Here is an 18,902-nt window from a genome sequence, read left to right on the forward strand (position 1 = left end):
AGTTAAGACAAAGGTAGGAAAGACTGCTTTTATAATTCCTAAAACAAAAAAAGGAACTTTCACAAGGCACAAAGGAATTAAATTTAAAGTTCAGAAAGACTGTATATATTTCGCATGATTTATAATACATATAACAATCTTGCTGCTAATTTTGAAGTAAAAAGAATGTACACAAGAAGGCTGTGATAAAATTTCAAACTAATAACATTTTTAAAATCTCCCCCAAATAAAATAGCCAAAACTTTGCTCATGTGTATCTTAAGCTACATTTCTGTAAAAAGTTATTTTAAACAGCTGGCAATCCAGGCCTCAACAGAATATTGTAACAAAACAGTGCTATGAAGTTAAATGTTTTTCATGTTTTAATTACAAAAGAGCCCAGTGGTACCAATATACTTTATATTCAGCAGTTACACTGCTTGTCCTGATTTTTAGTCTGTAAAATTCAACCTGAAGAAAGAAAAATAATGCCATGACCCTGGTTTATTTGGGTTTTTTTGTTTGTTTGTTTGTTTGTTTGTTTTTCAATTCAAAGTAATACCCTTGAGAAATGCAAAAAACTGGGGAATGTGTGAGGAATTCACAGCTTTCTAACTGTTTTCAAGTTGCAATCCTTCCAATGCACTATATTTACTCCTTTCATCACTATCCTCAGTAGTACACCTCATGGTGCAAGTACAAATTCTTGTGCCTAAAATAGAAGACCTTGTTCTTAGCAGCAAGTGGATTTTTAAAATATAATGGTAGTCGAGAAATTATTCTTCCTAGAAAACCTGTGTTTGCTATGTTAATAGCATTCCTGACACACAGCTTTGATTCTGTGAAGATGAGCAGGTCTCAAACTCACATTCCTGAGATGTGACATCATTCTGCATTTGGTCATGAAGTCTTCCACAATCCCCTGTGGTTACTGACAGATGAACCTGTATCATCCATACAAATATTGCACTATAACTCACTACCTTACATTAGCATCTGTCCTAGATTAACTGAAATAATGCTGCTTTAGTCTACAGGAATTTATTTAGCTGTGCTCTACTTTATTTCAATCAAAATAAGCTGCATGATACATTTTAAAAAACAGTAACTTTTAACTTACATAGGTGATGCAGATGTATACCTATGGAGCTGAGACTACAAAATGTTTGTCCTTCAGTGCTATATTTATAGTCACATTTTGCAATGTAAATCTACTGTTAATTTTATTTTGGTATTCTAAACTGCATGGTATCTTGTTTCATTTATTGCAAAATTGCTACAAATTCAAAAGAAAATTAAGAAGTAATTGGATAGTATCACCATTTTTCTCTAGCTCCAATAAAGCTAGGTACTAAAGATTTGTAGAAAAAAATTGCTTCCACTGAAAGTGAATAATTTAGAGCAAACCCAGAAGGCCAATCATAAAATGGAATCTGGTGTTTTCTACATCATAAAATAAAAGCTGCAATTACACAACTTGATATTTGCACTTCTTGATTCTGGCAAATAACAGCTGAAAACTCTTCTACAGCTTATACTTTGCCTTTAGGCCAAGGTATCTGTGACTATGGAATACTGACTGATGTCTCCCCAGGCTATAGTCTCTCTCTAAAGACGTTGCCTGGCCCCAGTCCAAACAGAAGATAGTTGGGTTTTTTCTGACAGCATGAAATGGCTAATGGGAACTCTAATGCTACTGTGAAAAAAACAAATATAGAACACAGTTCCTCAAATCCCTAAGTTCAGGAAGTGACTCATTATAAAAAATAGCAAAACCCATTACTTGAAAGGGGAGTACAGAGATGCATATTTACCCCACCCTATTTTAAGATCCTGGGCACACATATTCTTTTTTCCAGAAGTCAGACAGCTTTCTTAGAACAGTACCCTGGCCTAAAAAGTAAATTCTTGCAAGAGGCTTATTTCAAAAAGTAATAAAGCAACCTGACATCCACTGAAAAACAGTAACATTCTTCTTTAATGTAAGTTCATTATTATTTTAAAATAAAACCATCAGAAAAATGTATCCTGACAGCATATGTCACATATCGCAAAGTAGATTAGGAGTTGTTCACTGTGAGTCCTTATCACAGTTGTCATCATGCCTAGATTCACTCACAAACTAACAGTGAGTTATATTCATTGCTCTCCTTTTTTCAATGCATGCTTTTAGAGAGCATTCTTCCAATCTTTTGACTACTAGTGTGCAGGGAGAAATTTACTTGCCAGTACTCATTTACTTTAGAGATATATCCATAGTCTTCTATGTATAACTAATGCAGAACTGGGTTCTATGACATCTACAAAGCAGTACAAAATTGTCAGGATTTAACATTTTCAAATAAAGATTGCTTAGAACCTACTAACATAAAAGTCTGAATAGTTTACTGAGCACTACAAACCCTAGGTGAGAACAAAATATCATTTCTCAATATTAAAAAAAACCCAACTATATGTGATATGAATTTTAAAGTAGTTTCTATTAACATCAACTTTTTGGCAGAAGAGTTGAAATTTACCCAGAGATCACAGAACACTCTATAACTAATTGGTGGTCATCCTCCAGTGGTATTTTTTACCTTCCTGTATTTACATACCAATTAAGTCACTGTCTTTTGTTATAGCTCACAATAAAAACACATATTCAATGGGTTTTGAAATTGTCAGCAATGTCATAATAATGTCTTCCTGTCCTATATTTCGTTTTCTAACTTTAAATTTATTTTAAACATCAACGTAGCTATAGTCATATCAAAAAATGTCACTTTATTTAATTCTTCATTTTACATGGGGATCCACTGAGAGAACTGATCTCCAAGTATCCTTCCAACAAAATAACTGAAGAAGTTTAATCAGGACCATTTTCTTCTGCTCAGCACGCTATCGTATCCTTTCATTACTACTTCAGCTAACCACCTCATCCTCACTATTTCACATTGAATGAAGTCAAGCATCTGATTCAGAAGTCCAAGGACTCCTAGTAAATGACTACGTAACAACACTTTCCAACTACTTCCCTTAACATTTATGATTCCCAAGCCAGGGATACAGGGACTTTGAAGGGCAAAATGCTTGAAAAGTCAGAGAAGGAGGAACTATAAAGCCCAATTAAAATTCTCTTTTTTTATGATGGTAGAAGTGGAGATAACCGTTAGGAAGAAGAAGAATAATGCCAGTTGTCAGCACTGTACTAAGTATCTTGGAATCACCTATCCTCAACTGAACAGCAGTTGGGGAAAAAAGGAAGTATGAGGGAAGGCAGGAAAACGTGTTTGGACCAGTAGCAGATAGTGCTAGCAAGGTACATTAGGTAGGTATCAGGATGAAATCACAGCAAAATGTGCCAAGTCCCTTTATAATTAATCTGGATTTAATTATTGCTTATGTTATTAGCAACATACTTAGGTACAGTCTATATATTGCCATAACTGAAGCCAGAAAATTTAGAGTGGAAAATAATTTTACACCAGTTAAATAAAATCTCTGTATTTGTAATCCTCATAATCCTCAAAGAAGTAATAAATACAGTTATACTCTAGAAAAATACTAGATGTGCAACTAATGGGCTTCTCTGTGATTTCTTTCTTGGTCCTTATGAACCTTCATGCGTATGACCACTGAGATCAGTAACTTGAATTACTTGACTAAGTATTCACCATCTGAATGAGAGATTCACTATTCAGCGATAAAATCATTTGAAGCTTCAGCTGAAATGATAGGAAAATGATTTGTCTTTTTACCTGTGTGACAGACATTGTAAATCTGTCTCAAGGAGCTAAGTTCTTTAGCGGGTTCCTGCATTTTTCATTAGGAATTAAATAGAATATTTCATTAAACCAGATAGATAAAATCTGGTCAGTTTTTACTTTCAAGATTAATACAGTTTTATCTTAAGCTATAGTAGCTGAAGATTACTAAATACACAACTACTGTTGGACTATCTACCTTATGACAAAGCCTATGCACTTACCATAATTGAACAGCATTGCTCTGCTATAAATAGATATTATACTATAAAAGCTAGTAAAAAATTGAAGTGGAAATAGACACACATGAAGAGGTAAGCTTTATACAGATGAAAATGGGAAGTTACAAAATAACGTATCAAGAAATAATTAAAGAATTTCCTATTATTTAATGCATATACTGTGAACTTCCTTTCAGTTTTGATTGTCATCCACACCAAAAATAAGTTTTGCTGCTTCTTGAAGTTTTAAACTCCAGACTCATGCCTCCAGCAGACTGAGTTCATTCGCCCATGAAAGACATACAGTGTTAATTTGAAATTGAAAATTGTAAATGTTATTTTAAGGTAAAAGCTGTTAAGTGAATAGGCTATGCTTTGGAAAAGTGTCAGTTTATGGACAACACCCAATTGGGGCTGTTTCGGTAGAAAAGTAGCAGTCTGCAATTGTGGAATCTTAAGTTATGCAGTCCTAAGAGTGAACAAGAAGACTGAGAAGCAAATAGACACTGACAAGTGAATGAGTAAATTAAGGTGAATTATAGCACAAAGTGAATATTTAAAACTAACAATTGTATACACCATTCATTTCACAGAAAAGTTCACCTTCCTCTGGAGAGAAGCAAGAGAAAGACAGATAGTGCTATTATGTTTACTTGTGTCAGACCAGTTACTCCAGTTAAAAAAATAAGTTGGAAGCCCTTTAAATAAATATGGTTCTGCACTATATTTGTAACAGATCAAGAACAAGAGTCCAGATGGGTAATATTCACAGACACTGATCCCATGTAGCTTCTGGTTTGAATAAAGACTCTATTAGCACCCAAGGAACACTAGTGCTGAACATGACATTTAATTAAGAATTGTCAGTTCAAGGCAAATTCATATACAGATATTTGTATATAAAAAGAATACTTTTTTCCCCCCTCATAGGAATAATAATTAATTATTTTATAAATAGTCACCTTGTGGTTGACGACTTGGATGATATATCTGAAGATCAAATGGCTGAGCACTTGTTTTTTGTATTACACTGACATTTTGGCCAGTCCATTTATTGGCTTTTGCAAGTGTATTGGTCCGCCAATCTGTCCAATATACTTCACTCCCATACAAAGAAACAGCAAAAGGGTGAGAAAGATATTCATGACCCCGTATAATCTCTATCATGCTGGTTCCATCATATAATGCAGAATAAATGGCATCCGATCTACAAGATAACCCCAAATTTAAGATTACATAAAAATAAAATAAAAATCATACAACCATTTTGACATCGGTTCAAAATGTATAAAGCCTTACTCTTACATACCGGTTAAGACCGAAGAATGTTTACAGTGCAATCATTAACATCAGAGATGGTTTAGCTCACATTATTAATTTAGTTAGGGATATGAAATACTGGTTTGCTTGTATACTGTTTTTAAATTCAAATTTACCTCCATGCTGTGAAAACACAGCAGGTAAATCAGTTTCCATCAGACGAAATTACGGAAAAAAAAGTGAAACAGCTTTGTCAGAGAGGGACAAATGGGCAACTGCTCTCTAAGGCACAGGGAGCCAGGAGCCACAGATGATACCAGAGCTGGCAAGGCAGAGGCTTCACTGTCCAGGGCCACATCCCACTGTCCCCAAGCCAGGCGAGCAGAGCAGGGCCCAGGGGGTGGCAGCCAGGTTCAACCAAGAGTCCAAATTGCCAGAAAAGTTTGTGGTGACAAGACAGGGTCAGGCCAGGAAGCCACCCTGTGGGTTGGGGTCTGGACCAATGGGCCCATTGCCAGGCAGCGCTGCGGCTGGGCTGGAGACTGGTGCTCCAGTGGTCGAGCTCCAGGGCTGAGCTGAAATGGGCTCCTGGGACTACGGGCAGGGTGTGTGGGGGAAGGTGCCCGAGAAGCCTGCTCAGGGCCATTGAGGTCTGCTGGTACAGACCATGAAGACATTATGTATAATAATAATGCAATTAAAGAAATGTACATACATTTGCACACAAGACTTTATGCACATAATGTACATAGCTACATTCCGCTTACAATGTAGTTCACATTTCTGTATGTAAGAATAAAGATTTATGAACTGATACGAATACTGTTATGACTTTACCTGGCATCTGTCCATACTATTCTTTTTTCAAAGTGATCTACAGTAAGGCCATTAGGCCAGGCTCCAGTATCCATATCTTTATATATGATCTTTCTTTCCGCACCGCTCATGGAAGCAGATTCAATGCGAGGAAAATTTGCATCCCAGTCTGTCCAAAACAGAATTCTGGTGAGAGGAAAAGAAAAAGAAAAGAGATATAAGAAAATATTAAAGCACAAAAAATAAACTGAAATGGTTCAATAAGACAATAGTTAGAAAAAAAGGTCAAAAATTCATATGTTTTAAATAAAAGGAGTAAAAATAGATTAATTTAGGTAACTATATAAATTCCTGGTAACATGGAGGCAATATTTAATTCTTAGTGTGAGAGCAATCATGAAACTCAAAAAGTTTTTTAAAAACTAAAAGTTTAACAGCGTTCCTTTTTTCATGTCCATTAATACAAGTAACAGCTCGTCTTGTCTTCCTTCTATAATTAGAAACCCAGCTCATTAAAAAAAAAAATTATAATGAGAGCCTTTGAAAGCAATCCACAGATGAGGAAGATGGGGAGGGGAGAAAGGGAAGAAAGGTGATTTGAGGTAGCAGGGATTAAGGAACAGGCTAAACTAAAGATTTCCATTCATTATTAAGAGTGTTCCAATGAAGACCCCTAGATTTTGGTATGTCACTAACGATTTTTATACAGATTAGTCTTGGTAAGAAAATTGAAAAGATGTGTTGTATGGTAGGCTCTCTCAATTCTGTACTATCTCCAATTTTTTTCCAGGAAGGAGAGCTTTCACCTGTATAACCAAAGAAGTTTCTTGTTAAGTAACAGAAGCAGTGTCACCAAAAGGCCAAAAATACACTCTAGCTGTTCTTACCCTATTAAGTTTTCAACCACACGCAAACTTTTTTTTTGTTTGTTAAAAGAAAGGAACACCTTCAATATGAAAACTTTTATTAGTTGTAAAGAGCTAATTGCAGAGAGTCAGACTGTAGCAAAACTTTTGACAAGTAACCTCAGACAGCTTCAGTCCTGAACACATATCCTAATAAGGTCTCTCCATTTAGTGCCTGTGAACAGTAGTGCACACTATATTTAAATAATAAGGGATAAGGGTATAAAAAGGCCTGTCTTTCTACCAAATTCCGTTTCTCTCTCTCTGGGTAAGGGTCTCTTCTCCGTGCGTGCGCTGTGTGTATAGACAGCTGTGTGCCAGCAGCTGGAGCCAGAAAACAGGCCACAGGGCCTGTACGTCCAGGGTGCCGGCAACTGGAGCGAGCCAAGGTGTGCATGTCAGTGTGTGACCGCTGGCAAAGGTGAAGCCAGACTGAGTTGTGAGTACGTTATGTGGCTTGGCAGCCAGATGTGCGCGTGCGTCTCTGGGAGCAAGGCACCTGGGGGAGTTGGCTACCAGAGGGACCAGGGGCCCAGGCCAACTGGCAGAGAGACTGTGAGGTCTGGGGCCTCAGACACCCATTTGTACGTGTGTCTGTTGTGTGCACCTCTTTGTGAGAGGCAGCTGGGGACAGCGGGGATCCAGGGCTAGCTACTGGATAGACTGGGTGGGACTGGGTGCCTAGGCGCAGCTACAGCAGTGCGTGTTGACGGGATCCTCACCAGCAGCTGGTGTGGGGCTGCAGCCTTGGGGGCTCACGCGTCCTGGAGCCAGCAGCTCGGCAGCCCAGTGATCCCAGGGCCAGCCACTGGGTACACTGACTGTCTAAACCCAGCTACTGGAGGAATCCACATTATACATACATATATGTTTCTTGCTAAAAGACCTTCATCCTTAACAGCCAGGATCCTTAAGGGGATGAGAGCATTGGTGCTGCTTGTTTGCCTCAGCACTGAGAGTTTCTGCCCGTAGACCTACGTAGCCACACACGTGTTTAGGTATATAAGTTTATTTATACGTGCATCTGTGTGTGTGGACTGAGGATACACGCTCAGCCTCACTGCAGGTTGGAATGGAGCTATGGCAGCCATGCCTCCATTAGGATACAGGATTTGTGCAATCCTAACACAACCATCTACTTTGAATCATCAGTGTTTGTTTATTCATATTTATTTGTGAAAAGATTGAGGAGCTGTTCTCATCTGTGTTCAAAGATTTTATTCTTTCCTCACTTCTAACAAAATGTAGCATACAATCGCTTCTAGCTTTTCAAAAGGCAGATTAAGCCTTCAGTTTCAGGAAGAGTGGTGATTTGATTTTTTTTTCCTCCCAACCATTTAATTTGAACAACTTATCTGCCAATTCTTCTGCCAACAGGATGCCTCTTTAAAGATCTCTATAGATAAGCAATGCACTCTGTAAATAAGCTTTCTAGCATCTGAATTGAGAGGGCAGCATCCTTACTCATTAAAGCATGTACTTCCCAATTCAGAATTTAGGTCCCAGAGCGACCTCAGGTCCCAGAATCTGGGAACTTTATTTTTATTTTTATGTCCACAGCTGTGTTTCTGAAATAAACATTCAGTGAAGACACAACAGACCATAGCAAGTTCCTAAACAAATGACTCTGCAAACTCATTGTAATTTATATTATTTTTGTCCCCATTTAATTTGTGTTTTTTATTTCTCTCTTAAAGAACAATAATTATGAGAAGAGGATGTAGCTATTGACCACTACCTTTTGGCCTCTCTGAGAGGATCCAGCTACACATAATATCAGGTAATGAGGTTTCTGTAATGAGTTTGCAATTTCATATAGCCTCAAAACACTGCTCTAACTCCAAGAATCATAAGATTTTTTTGTAGTAGTAGACTGAATTTCAACACAGAATCAGAACTGACACCTGGCTCAACAGGGAGTTAAGGGTTCCATAAACAGTTTTACTTCCCTTCTACTACTTAAGTCTATTGACTTAAATTTTAATTTAAGTGGCATGTATGCATCATTTTTGCTCTGCCAAAAAATGAGAGGCTAATTTTAAAAGGAAACAAAAATATCCTAAGAAAAGTTTTAATGTTGGTGGGTTTTTTTACTGTGAAGATTTTAAAATGGAATTGTGAAATATATTTATGTTTGATGATTGCTAAAAGTTTTTATTGTGTTAGCATATTACCAAAATTAGGCAGCATTTTAATTTAAACATACTTTTTTTAAAAATCAAATTTTGGCCTGTTTTAATTAATATTTTGTTTGATATTATGGAAACATTCTGATGTTTATTAGAACATTTAGTTATGACAGGCATTAGATAAAATACATGTTTACAGTAATAGGCTGAATGTACTACACTCAGTTGCTCATGTTTAATAATATTCCAGTTTATAAAATATCCCTTATGAACAGGTACAAAAAATACTGGCAGAAGTCAGCAAGCATTATCTCCACTTTAAAGATGGAGAACTAAACACAAAAGGTGGGATTTACCTCACTCAACTTTTAGTCTTCCAGTAACATCTAAGCTACACCTTTATAGCCCCACCAAAAAAATCAGTCTCTAAGTGAGATGAATCACCTTGGCAATACCTAAATGTGTCCATTAACCACACAGGAAGGTTAGACCAAAGGCGCCAGTTACTATCATTCACATTAAAAAAGTAAATGAAACAATCACATAGCAAGGGAAGTAATTTGCCAACAAATAGACACCTGTATCTTGCGACGTACCTTTTCTTAACCCTTTTCATTGGGGCAAAACACACTAATAAGGGATTGTATTTCATGCAAAACATACTTTCAAAAACTATTAAAGGTAAGTTAGGAACTCACAGCAAAAAAAGGAAATCAAACAATCTTACATTTAAACATCTATCTTTGCAACAAGAAAAATTAATCTTTTTATAATTACCCATATCTGGGATCCAAAGCAATAGCCCTTGGATGTTCCATAGCTCCTGCTATTAATGTTGTTCTCAAAGTGCCATCTAGTTTTGCTACTTCGATTTGGTCCAAATTGCTGTCTATCCAGTATATGTTTCCTGCAATCCAATCTACAGTAAGACCTTCAGGTGTGGCCAGGCCATGTTGTACTACCACCTCAATGGCACTAACACCTTAAAAAAAAAAGAAGGGAGGGAGGAATAAAAGACAGAGTCTTAAAGAACTAATATAGAGTCTGATATAGTGAACATGGACATACAGGTCTATCATATGCTCTTGGAGTGAATTCTTGATTAATCTGATGGATGATAATGCTGTTCCACGTGACATTTTTTCTTTACAAATGTGACAGACTGCTGTAAATAAGTACACTTCTGGCGGTATACAAATAAACTTAATTCCACAGTAATAGAAATTTTTAGTTCTCTGATGCTTTAGTAAGTAAAGCTCTGAAACCTTCAATAAAGGTCAGAGATCACATACAGAGTAACACAGGAGACATACACGTGCCCTATTACCAGCGACCTCTTTTGCAGCATCTGTGAAGGACATGCTCATGCTTCACCTCCCACTGACTAGACATTAGACAAAATTCATGCAGCTCTATTTCAGTTCTTTCTCAATCAGAAAAAGAGAAAACTGAAAGATTCTGATGAAGACAGAAACGGTAGGGAGAACACTGTTTGGACTACATATTTTGAAAAGCTGTAAAATAAACAGCCTTACTTTGGTCCTTCGAATTCACATGCACAATTCATACTGTCACTGTCTACTAACAGCTCTTCCCTACCAAGAACTTCCTCTGGACGGTCTCAAATTTTTTCACACAAAGGCCAACTACAGAAGCACTCTGTTAGCCCTCAGGACTTCCAGGAAGGCACAGTGCTTTTTGCAGTTGCAAGCCAGTTCTTGACAGCTGCAAGACTGAGGGAGTAAATGATTTTTTTTCTTTAATACAGCACAGAAGTCACTTGGGTTCTGGTACAGTGTGATTATAATACAGCATGATGACAACAGACTACCTTACTGGTTTCATACAAACACCACAACCATTAATGAAAAGTAGCAAGTCTTTGGTTGTCTTTATATACTTAGCAGCGTAGGATATTTCTTTCCTGGTCTGGATCTGTGGATATAAAAATACCCACAAATACCATCTACTAAGGAGAAGAAAAAAACCCAGAAAACAATACCCAAACATGTCAGAGAACATATGCATGAATGCATATGTGAACTTTTGTGGAAGCAAGTTAAACGTGCTTATGCCTGTTAGCTCATGCAGGAATGAAAGCACCTGAACATCCACTTCAACAAAGAACATTTTGTAGAAACACCTTTGTATACATTATGAGATTTTATTGAGTTATAGGCCATAATTATGTCACCAGGGCAAAGAACCAGTCTTTCAGAATGCTATAAAATTATGAAGCAAAATCTTCCACCTAGTGAGAGCAGATAATTTTTCAGACATCTGGTAAATTCTTATACTTTTTTAATAAGGTGAAGGTAAATTACAAAAAATGAAAAAAATCAATATTGCACTCATTGGACCAGGAAGAAATATCAGCCCTTTGCATTTGCCATTTTCTTCCCCCTAAAACCTACTGCAAAAGGAAACTTTTATAACAAAAAGTCTTTTTCCAGCTCTACATCAAGTACAACCCAGATACACACCTTTTTAAAGGCAGAATGCCATCATAAATTGTGCTTCTGTGAATGGTAGCTCAGTTATGATTTACCAGGTCTAACACCCTGTAACTGCAGTTGTTCTTACTGTTAAGAAATTAAAGATTAAATTCATACCTCCAGTATCAGAGAGCTTGCCTCTGTAAATTTTGTCCTCTACCACATCTGTCCAGTAGAGTAAACTCTGACTGAAATGAAAATCAAGTGCTATTGTATTTCTTAAACCAGGAACTAAAAGGCTGTAGTCACGTTTGTGAAGATCAATTTTTCTGATCTCGTGTCGAATAGAAAAAATTATGAAAGCCTCAAATGGATCTGGAAGCAGAAGATTATACATTTCAAAAGAATAATAAAGAAGATATTGTTACATATTGATATAAATAACAAGTGGAATAAGAACAACAGAATACTTTATCAGGAGAAACAGGTGATTAAAACAATTCATCTTCTGATAAGCAGTCTTTCAAATACATTTTCAGTCCTGGAGACTTCTCACTTCTCCCTTCTAGCATTACCTTTGATCACAACTAGAGATATTAAACATTAAATTCAGGAATATCAAACTCAACTACTGAACCGTGTTTTGTAGCTCCACCACAAGGAGTCCATACTTAGAGCTTTAAAAAGTCATGTTACCAAAATTGAAATCTGTTTTCTCAAAAGTTTTAGAAAAATTAATCCATTAAATTGTATATTGTTTCAAATGCCAGTTAGGTGAAACAATTTAATAAAATATATATAATGTAACTTTTGAATATCTATAACATACCTTGTGTTTTCAATTGAAGTGCTTAAAAAAAAAAAACCCAAAACCATCACCCCAAACTACAAAGCAAGGAAATGAACATTTTATATGCTTATTGATACACCCCATCACTACCACTAAAGTCCTCCTTCCTTTGTTATTCAATTAATGCTAGATTATTTGTGTCTGTGAGTTTATATCAAATGATACATAAATATCTGTAAACGCTCTCTGCATAGGTCAACCATACTATAAAATTGGTTTTTCGTTATAGTTCTTACATATTTTAGATTAGGAAATTTTTTTCAAACAAGTAGCTGTGTTAGTAAAACAAACAAGAAAGACAAGAATTGGATTATGTAAACTGTTGAATCAGAATATCCGCTTTAGTAAAGAAAGTTTTTCACACCAATCCTTTTCTGTGGGAAAGTAGCTTGCGCTTTTTTTTTTTTTTCCAGTTCTTTCTCCTAGAGTGAAACACAAATGATACTGGGGTTGTTGTTTTCCATACAATTAAACCTCCATTTTATATAACAGACAGACTATTGGCAGCTTATGGCAATAGGCAATATTGCATTGTTCTTCTAAAATATTCAAAGTTGTACAAATTATCACCAAATAGAAAGATGCTTATATATTCATTTCAGAAAGATTCATTTCATGTTCTTCTCTTGATAACCATTGCACATACAGATTAAATTATGATGTTGTCCTGGTTTCAGCTGGGATAGAGTTAATTGTCTTCCTAGGAGCTGGTATAGTGTTATGTTTTGGATTTAGTATGAGAAAAATGTTGATAACACACTGATGTTTTCAGTTGTTTCTAAGCAGTGTTTAGACTAAGTCAAGGATTTTTCAGCTTCTCATGCCCAGCCAGCGAGAAGGCTGGAGGGGCACAAGAAGTTGGGAGGGGACACAGCCAGGACAGCTGACCCCAACTGGCCAACGGGGTATTCCATGCCATGTGACGTCATGCCCAGTATATAAACTGGGGGGAGTTGGCCTGGGTGGATCGCTGCTCGGGGACTAACTGCGCATCAGTTGGCGAGTGGTGAGCAATTGCATTGTGCATCACTTGTTTTGGTATATTCCAATCCTTTTATTGTTATTATTGTCATTTTACTATTGTTGTTGTTATCATTATTATTTTCTTCCTCTCTGTTCTATTAAACTGTTCTTAAACCACAAGTTTTACCTTTTTTTTTTTTTCACTATTGTCTCCCCCATCCCACTGGGGGTAGGGGAAGGAGTGAGCGAGTGGCTGGATGATGCTTAGCTGCTGGCTGGGGTTAAACCACGACAGATGTGTTAAGTTAATCAGGTACCTCAGTAGAGCTATGTCTCTGCCCTTGAAGTACTTGTTCATAACCTGGCTTGGATTTTCCAAATGATCCTCCTATTTGTTACAGCCAGAATGACTTTCTGCAAAGCCAATTTTTCAAAGCTATGCAGTAGTTAATTAATTTAATGAAGAACAAGATCACTGACTTTAGTAGCCGTTTCACAAGTACCAGTTATCTGAACCTGAGAAACACTTTAATAGCACTTCCCAATTTCTGATAAATTGGCAGCTATTATGCAGGAAACCACAGGCTACTGACATACTGGCTTTTAGGCAACTCCAACACATAAGAACACACACGATGGACATCACCAGTAGCTTCTTTTATGTTTCTAAGTAATTACCACCACAATGGAAAAAAAGAAACCTAATAAATCTGTGTTATGTTGGATGTTTTTTTTTCATTCAAAGTAGAGGAAGTCTAGCTTAAGCTACATAACCTACGGTGCAAATTATCAAGTACACTGATGAAAAGGATTAGAGTTCAATGAGATCTTGACAAATTTAAGGTACAGTACTTAAGCATGCATATCAACAACAAGAGATGAGTAAGAAAATATGTGTAGGCAAAGGAACACCATTTTGTTTATTTGAACATTTTGGTTTAAATGAGCAGGTCATGTGCTGCTTTTCCCCCCTCCTCTTTCTTACCCTTCCCATAACAATGCAAAGATGTAGATTCAGATCCTTGGTTATTGTGGCTGATAGACAGTCAAGTCACAGATGTGATACTACATAAAACAAAAAAATTATTGATATTGCAACAAACAAGAGACACTGCATCGCAGTGCAGAATTTCTCTGGAAAGAATTCAGAAAGCAGACGGAAACCAGTTTTCCATAGGTTCCTCTATGATAAGGATATTTAAATAGAGCCAAATGGATAGCAGTAATTATTGCCTGGTGAGTTGTGAGCCAGAGTCCAGCCACCACTCTGCTTTACATAATGTAGCAATCAATCACCACAGCCTGGATGACTGGAGTCTAGAATTTCACTTATTACTGCCTGACCCCCCCAATTATTGTATGTGCAGTAAGTACCACATTTCAAGGATAATAAGCTGCATAAAATTGAGTATATAACTGATGGGATACCAGATCTGTGGGAAAGAATCTAGAAAATTAGATCAACAATGGCATGCCACTGTAAATAAGGTCAACTCAAGGTTTCCACTTGAAATAAATATGACATAACCCTTCCACTCCGTCCCCCTAAGTTTTGGTGAAGACAGTCTACAATACTGTACCCTGTTCTGAGCACAGCTCATAAAGAAGAACGTGAATCAACTACAGAAATGCAAGAGGAAATCAGCAAGTGTTGTAAGAGGTCAAGAAAGCATGGCCTGCAAGGAAAGAATGAACAATCTGGAACTGCTTAGTCTAAAAAGCAATGGAATAAGATGATGAGTGGAAGCACATAAAATTCTCCAAAGACGTAAAAGGCTGATGAATTGAAAATAGGAAAAATCTTGGGTTTTATATAAATAACAAGTAGGCCAAGGATTAAAGGCTTAAACTGGAGCAGGAAGACTCAGAAAGACTAGCAAAAAAAAAGTCTTAAGGTGAGTGAGGCACTGAAAAATCTCACCCCTGGGAAACTTGAAGTTCACCACTGAAGGTATCTTAAAGGTCTTTGAAAGCAGATAAACAACAGCAGTATTAGATAGCCTTTGATCTTCCTTCCGACCTTCAATGACTATAAAATGAGCTATATTACAGTGAACTAGAATTTTCAGATTGAATCGAATCAATTTTATTTAACGTTATGCTTCCATCACCCTATAAAACAAAAATTTGATGTTATTTTCCCACTTGATTCCTCTTCTCAAAATTCAGGGCCAATACTCTTTAATTTACCATCTGATTAAGAGTATTTTCATAAAACCTCACCTTAACTCATTTTAGTGTAATGGTTATTGATTCCATTCTTTAAAGCTTTAAGGAAAGTAATTGATAACCATTTATTAGAGAAAAATCATATATTTCTGTACCTTCTGATTTCATGACTGCTCCAAGCCTTTTTTGCCATATAGGTAAGTGTATAAAATACATGATATGAACATAAAGCGTTTTGTACATTAACAGTTGTACAAAAAAAATCTCATAGAAGAAAACCGCCTAAACAATACACTCAAAAAAGGCTGTATGGAAAGAATAATGCTTCACATTTTCCAGTGGTTTTAATTGAAAATTTTTTCTTGGGAAAAATGCTACCTGCAGCTTATTGTTTCATTGAAGCTTACTGTAACAGCAGCAGTACAGCAAGCAACCTACACTGTGCTTTTATGAAATTTACCTCAAAGGAAAATGATAACTTCGTAAAGTGTCTGAAAAAAAACTTCATTAGAAGTCTGACATTGCTCAGAGAGGATTGGACTATCCTCCCCACACCCACCCTCCATTTTTGTATTGAAAGCTATCTGGAAATTATAACATAATTGAATTTAAAACCAGCTAGACAGATCAAACATAGAGACACATCATTCTCTTTTCCAAACATATATATCTAGTGATATAACAGAGTTCCCACAGTTTATAAAAGGTTGACAGTCATTTTTTAATTAAATCTATACTAAGCTATGTGTTTCTGAGTTTATCTAACTTTTATTATACCAAATTCTGAAAGGCTGAATGTAAACATGATATTTAAATATCTTTCAAGAACAGATTTTTTTCTGTATGCTTATTATGATCTGAAAGAATTCAAGTGCAATATATCAGCACAACTTATTTTGAAATATGTTCCAAGAGAAACTAGGAAGAAGAGTATGAAAATATATAATTTATATTGACTTTCTATCTGAATAATGGAGCTCTGTACCATACTTTTAGTTCAATCAATATAAATTTAAAAATGAACGAAACATTCAGTCTTTTGGAAGTCAGTAATATAACAATACACATGCCAGAACAGCAGAAAGCAAACTAGATGAAAACAAGAGATATGGATAGTGAAGAAACTCTGAAGGAGAAAAACACAACATCACTTAAAACCCTCAAGAAATGAAGAGAACATAAGCAGAAATGAGGGAAAACAGGGCAAACTAAGAGAAAGGCATTGAAAGAGAAACTAAAAAGAAAAGAACTGCTCAGTTCAAGCCATTTATTTCTATATACTTATTATTCCACAACTCATTATATTTCTCTGGTAATTCATTAGATTCTTCTCACAAAGATACTATTTGATTCTGATATGTGATCCACCCCCCCCCCCCCCCAACACATACATTACTGCATTTTAAGCATTCATATTCCCATTAGATTTCTGATGGACACTCAAGTAAATGTCTTTACATTATTTTGAAAAACTGAAGCGCTGCATACTAACTTTACATGTTATTGCTGTGTACTAATGAAATGTTTGACTGTATATAGGCAAGTGCTATTTTAGATAGCAAAAAAAACGTAGCTAAAGGCAAGGTAATAATTTTTGTCTGAGTAATTTTTTTCTCCTGGGAAAGGATTATTAATTACTTCTCTAATATAATACACACCTACTCCCGGTTCAAGGCATTTTAAATCACTATGGCTATTCCAAGAATTACTTTATACCAACTGGTATTATTGAAGAAGTAGTTTGGCATTTGGGGGACTGTTTATCTTTGCAATATCACTTTGAACTCTACTTGTAACAGTATTATATGAAAGCTTTTTTCTTTATTTTATGTTCACTTAATACCTCATGCACAGAGGCATAAATGGTATGGACATTTTGAGGCTAACAGATTCACAAATGAGACCAAAATTGTGCTCGCTTCACTAAAACACTGTTCACACAGTCAACAACTAAAGTATCAGAGAATCTGTCCTTCAGAGTACTTATCATGACCTTCAAATGAAATAAACTGAAAGGGGCCAAGATTATTAATGACTAAAAAAGCATATGTCATATTTAATGTGGAATAATTTTGTTGCATCTTTGATGAAATTAGGAAAGTATCTTTACAGTTTGTAAAGAAAGGTATTGTTTTTCTTTATACCAGCTGACATCACTGATCTCAAATCATATATTTAATACTACATTCTTTGAGAAAATTTGTAAAAATCAATTTGGAACTTCAGATTCTCACCAACATCAGTAAACACTAAGCAGAAATAGGACTTAAAAAACCTGAGAAACTGTAGTCTCACTTTTCTTATTTTTCAGCACCAGTGAGTATATTTCACTTTGGGGTTTTTCCTTTAGCTTCCAAATACTGGTCATTTCTATTTGCTTTAACCTAAAATTTCTTTCAAGCTTTCCTCTACCAAGTTACTAACACGGTCTTAAATGCTTTTAATTCTTTTATTTCTGTAACCCAGTAAGAATGCTCTTTTTGAATTACTGGAAATGTCTATAATAAAACAGATCAGATTGATCAAAAGTCAATGAGAATAAGACTAAAGCAGTGTCATAAAATTAGAGTTTTAACAGCAATAAAATAAAGTTCAAATATACAGAACCACAGTAATATGCCAGGGAAGCATGATTTGAGAGTCGACTATCAGCATAGCTCAGTAACACCTGAACAACATACGTTCCTGATCTCATACTGTAGTAGTAACTATTACATACGATAGTAACAATTACGGAGACACAAAGACTCAATTTGGAGATCATTCTGGAAATGATAACAACAGTTATTCCAGCCTGATGAATGTAAACCACATTCTTAATGAATTAAAAAAATAGCTCAAAGGCAAGATGTGCAATTCACGAGCATTTGCTCAAAGCTCTTTAAGAGAACATCCATGATATAAAACTAAATTTTCATTATTCATTGTTTTGCAAAGAGAAACACTATTTTTATTACATCCAATAGATATTTTGGCCATAAGTAAATTATAGGCTTCATTACTACTGTAACAAAGATCTAAAAAGTTGTGTAAATTAGCTCAAACATTGTCAAGGCAGAAAGATTACAATTTGCCTTTTCTGAAATATGGACCATTAAGTTGGCTGCTAACTACCAAATTCTTCCAGGTGACTAGCAATAGGAAACCTGGGCTTTTAGTTGTGGCTTAGTGATTCAGAATTTTTTCATGTGAATCATCTAAGGAAATGCTGAGTATCTGGAATAAATGAAAAATATCTTAATCATCATATCTATTGAATTATAAAATATCCAAATAAGTGATAGACAGTTTGGGAGCTATTTCTACTCAGAATTGATAAGATACTATCAAAGAATAAAGATAATAAAGAATAAAAATATCAAAGAATCCTAAAGTGAAATTTTGAAAATCTAGACAGCAAAATCAGTGCTATTTTTAACTCCCTACGGG

The 18,902-nt window shown here is 35.8% G+C and overlaps 1 protein-coding gene across 8 annotated transcripts in view; it reads right to left on the reverse strand.

The window, feature by feature from the left end:
- The window catches only part of LRP1B (LDL receptor related protein 1B), a 759,343-nt gene that overhangs the window by 232,254 nt on the left and 508,187 nt on the right, over positions 1-18,902 (reverse strand). For all 8 annotated transcript variants that reach the window (XM_030018329.2, XM_030018325.2, XM_030018333.2 and 5 more), the window contains 4 exons: positions 11,669-11,866; positions 9,834-10,038; positions 6,044-6,208; positions 4,909-5,153 (listed from right to left, as the gene is read on the reverse strand). In XM_030018329.2, coding sequence (XP_029874189.1) covers positions 4,909-5,153; positions 6,044-6,208; positions 9,834-10,038; positions 11,669-11,866 — 813 coding nt within the window. The remainder of the gene's footprint in view (positions 1-4,908; positions 5,154-6,043; positions 6,209-9,833; positions 10,039-11,668; positions 11,867-18,902) is intronic.

The sequence above is a fragment of the Aquila chrysaetos genome, chromosome 6 (assembly GCF_900496995.4).
Source record: "Aquila chrysaetos chrysaetos chromosome 6, bAquChr1.4, whole genome shotgun sequence".
NCBI classification, from domain to species: domain Eukaryota; kingdom Metazoa; phylum Chordata; class Aves; order Accipitriformes; family Accipitridae; genus Aquila; species Aquila chrysaetos.